We start from the raw sequence: 3765 nt of genomic DNA on the forward strand, positions 1-3765 counted from the left end.
CCGATTTCAATATACATATACCCACTGAATCGGTACCCGAGACTTATATTTTTTTCAAAAAATTATTTTATATTTACATAATCATTTATGTGTGATGTAATAATTATAAAATCCTAAAGAAAGCTTATTTGTTTTGTCTACTAAAAAGAGTTATATCATTATTTTTTTATTAAATAGTCACATAATCTTTTAGTTGCTTATTTGATTTGTCTATTATATAATCCTAAGAAGAGTTATATAATCATTTAGTTCTGTAGATAGATGTGATCTGATTAATCTAAGTCAACATTTATTTATTTTGCGTCATTATGAATGAGATCTTTTCGATTTTAATTATTTATTTCATTTATTGTGCTTAAAGAAAAAAAATTATAGGTTCCAACAAAGTAACCGAAACATGTAATGTAATTCAAGTTTTGAGTAGATTTCGATTCCAGGTTCCAATAGGGTAGAATTCGATTTTAAAATCTTAAAACATGTCCCCTACCAAGTAGAGTTTGGATATCGTAAAAAAAAAAAACCTAAACTCGTACACCCCTAGTAACAATTCAAGCTATACAGTAGATAAAAGAATCCCTAAAAAAAAACAAAGAAAGAAAATCCAATATTGCTTCAAAAGAAATATAGCTAGAGAGGAGGGACTTCTTCCATTTTAAGGGAAGTTTTATTTCATGATATTTGTTAGCATATCATCCGCATTTAGAACCTTGACAGCATACTTGATATATAGCAGTTGAATTTCCGATGTTATATATAAATATATATGTATATAGCTTGAGTTATAATATTCCGCCTGATAATGACAGCCTGTTGCACCATAAAAGTAGTGAAAAGTCCGCGCAGAAGTCTCTGTAAGTACATTGTCTTCAAGGGCAATTATTGAGTCTTAAATATTTAGTCAGTCCCATAAAAAACGTACATTATTTTCTTTATACAAAATATTATTTTATAAATATAAAATTATTTCATATGGCAGGCAGCGATCGAATATTTTCAAGAATTTCTGTGATTTTCAAGTCAAAATTAGGAAACAGACAAAAGAAGAAAAGGACAAAAAAATAGCTGGAAAGCTGGTTCTTCTTCAATTACAATCTCAGAGTCTCACATTAGAAATGGCTCCTCTTGCCCATATATAGCGGCCACACATACAAAATTCTATTAGGCAATTCATGACAAGCCTTACTCCCTAAATGGAAGATGGACAGAGAAGTTCGTCAACCCAAAAGGTCCTCACAGTTCAAGATAGTCCTGCATAACATCATTCAAAGCGGAAAACTCGTAAGTATATTCACAAGATGCCTAGTTCTTTCTCGGATTTATTCCTTTTTTCGCGTTACCCTAAAAAAATACCTCTCTATAGACTTTACCAAAGAAATTTGTTAGGAAATATGGCACACACCTATTCAAGTCCGACGCCGTACTCCTCAACGTTCCGACCAGTGACACTTGGCATCATATGGCTGGAAAAGGGGTGGCCAGATTTTCTTAAGTAACTTACTCCTCAAGGTTCCAAGCCGGATTTTCTTAAATAACTTACTCCTCAAGGATTTTCTTAAATAACACCGTACTCCTCGAGGTTTTAATCGTACTCCGTGTATTGGAGGATTGTTGTCTGATAAGTATTTTCCTATTCATGCCTTTAAACTTGGTCTTACGTTCATTCTGGAGTTTTTGCCTCAAATAGAGTTATTTTTAAAACTTATTTTCAAATTAAATCTCTTTTTAAAATAATTCTCAATATAGACTTGTATATGTGCAATATTTTTCAATTCATTTCTTTTTTTAACTCTTTTAAACATACCCACAAAGATACTCTTATGTCTTATTTTGCCAACCGTTTTCCCAATTCGATTAATTGATTAACTCCATTTTTAAAAATATTGAAACCTAGATAAGAATTAATCGGTTTGGCTACGTTGTACGCAATTCTTAACGGTCAAACGTAAATTAAACTCAATATTCGTACTTTTAAAGACACTCATACATCATATTTGCCAAATATAATTGTTTTATCGATTACGTAAACTGATTAACCGGATGTTTTAGAAAACATTAAAATACCATTTTGTTCGGCAATAGAGTTAAATTATACTCTAAATTACTTTTTCTTTAATTTAACAATTTAATCATTTTCTTTTAATATTTTTTCAATTTAATAATAAATTTTCTCATATATTCTTTTAATCATTATTACAATTATTTTTTCAATATTAAATTATGTAACCATTTAATACTTTTTCTTCAATTCAATAATAAAATCGTTATATTTTTTATTTTTTCTTCAATTTAATAATAAATTTTCACATATTTTTTCTTTTATCATTACATGAAGATAAAAATTATGTAATAAATTAAACTCCTCAAACTGCATGAAGAAATCGTCGTGCCAAATATATTCAGGATTTCATACATGAGGAGACTCATTATTTATAAGTAAAGAAATTAGATCAACCATCACCATTTTTAATCTCTGTCGAGGAAGGCCCCCAACTTCTCATCGATCAATTTGTTTGCGCAAGCGCTTCCTCCATTCTCTTGGCCATAATTTGCAACCCTGACCCAATGAACCCGTGGAGGTCCTCCAGCCTCCACCCTTTAACCGGCTCGACCTCGTACTCCCATTCAATGGAGCACCCGTCCTCGATGGGGACCACCCTGACCCTCGACAAGTAGGAGTTGAATCCGACATTGCTGTCCACAATGGAGTAGCTGAGGGTCATCTCCAACGGGTCGATCGACAGCAGCTTCTGCTTCGTCCAGTTCATGGTCCGCTCCTTGTCTACGCGGAAGTAGTAGTTGTCATCGACTGGGGTTCTGAACCCGGCACAGTAGCGGACACACCCGGGCTGGCCCTCAACGCCCTCAACGCCCTTGCAAGTGGTGAGGGTTGGGAACCACTTGCTGAGGCCGAAGAAGTCCTCCAAGAAGGGCCAAATTTGTTCGGGCTTGGGTCCTAAGAGTTGGGCACAAGCCTTGCCTTCCCATTTTAGGGTTTGTTCCTCGGCGCCCTTCTCAAGACAAGCTGCCATTATGTATATATTACAAATATATATGTATATGTTTATATATGTATCGATTTTTAGTGTGCTTATTGGAGTTGGGAGAGAAGGAGGCTGTGTACTGGGGTTTATATAGAGGTTTGGGAGAAGGCATCAATAGGACAAGGTAAATGTATTTGATGAATCCAACTAATAACCACAGCTATATGTCACCAGTCGATAAAATGGACACCGTCAAATTATAATTTCAAATAAGATATAAGGATTCACGTTATATAGCGTTGATCATGACATGATGTAACTATTTGTGATTTGTACAGTCGATATACTTGAAAAATATTTAGTTAGGTGATGATGGAATTACCTACATAATATTTGTAATTGTTGCCGATATATAAGTTCACATAATTCTTTGGTAATATATTTATAACAATATAACGAGTATGAAAAATCTGTATATGAAGTACTTTATATATATAACCACCGAAAAAAAGTACTTTATATAGATGGAAAAATCTAGTAAAGAATATATATGAAATTTGTATTCATTTATTTATTTTTTGGTTGGGTTTGGGGTGGGTGGGCTGATGCGGAATCTTCCTAAAACATTATAAAGTCATAATAATAACCAATTGAGCATTGCATACAACCTATTATTTTTGTTCTAACTAAACTCAGTCGAACAAAGCATGAATGTCATTACCTCCAAGCACAACATTATATGCAATCGTAATCATTCATTGTTCAAATTTATTAGAGATGCAGT

The 3765-nt window shown here is 33.2% G+C and overlaps 1 protein-coding gene and 1 long non-coding RNA gene across 3 annotated transcripts; one reads left to right on the forward strand and one right to left on the reverse strand.

The window, feature by feature from the left end:
• Nucleotides 1–1000: 1000 nt before the first annotated feature.
• Nucleotides 1001–3202, reverse strand: LOC116201660 (lachrymatory-factor synthase-like). 2 transcript variants are annotated; one of them, XR_004155913.1, is made up of 3 exons: nucleotides 2459–3202; nucleotides 1400–1460; nucleotides 1001–1248 (listed from the first exon to the last, which is right to left on the reverse strand). XR_004155913.1 is itself a non-coding variant. In XM_031532963.1 (2 exons), exon 1 carries the CDS (start codon nucleotides 3027–3029, stop codon nucleotides 2502–2504), a length of 528 nt encoding a protein of 175 aa, XP_031388823.1. In that variant the 5' UTR covers nucleotides 3030–3198; the 3' UTR covers nucleotides 1001–1248; nucleotides 2459–2501. The 2 variants fall into 2 exon arrangements, 1 of the variants encoding a protein (XP_031388823.1); XM_031532963.1 differs by lacking the exon at nucleotides 1400–1460 and having other exon boundaries at nucleotides 2459–3198.
• LOC116201661 lies at nucleotides 1143–1588 on the forward strand. The gene is made up of 2 exons (XR_004155914.1): nucleotides 1143–1278; nucleotides 1384–1588. It is a non-coding gene; the product is annotated as an uncharacterized LOC116201661 (long non-coding RNA).
• Nucleotides 3203–3765: the final 563 nt, after the last annotated feature.

This window comes from Punica granatum, chromosome 3 (genome assembly GCF_007655135.1).
Source record: "Punica granatum isolate Tunisia-2019 chromosome 3, ASM765513v2, whole genome shotgun sequence".
In the NCBI taxonomy this organism is placed as follows: Eukaryota; Viridiplantae; Streptophyta; class Magnoliopsida; order Myrtales; family Lythraceae; genus Punica; species Punica granatum.

What these genes read in the sequence shown, in the direction of transcription:
- LOC116201660 (XM_031532963.1), bottom strand. Translation starts at nt 3,029, where the DNA reads ATGGCAGCTTGTCTTGAGAAGGGCGCCGAGGAACAAACCCTAAAATGG.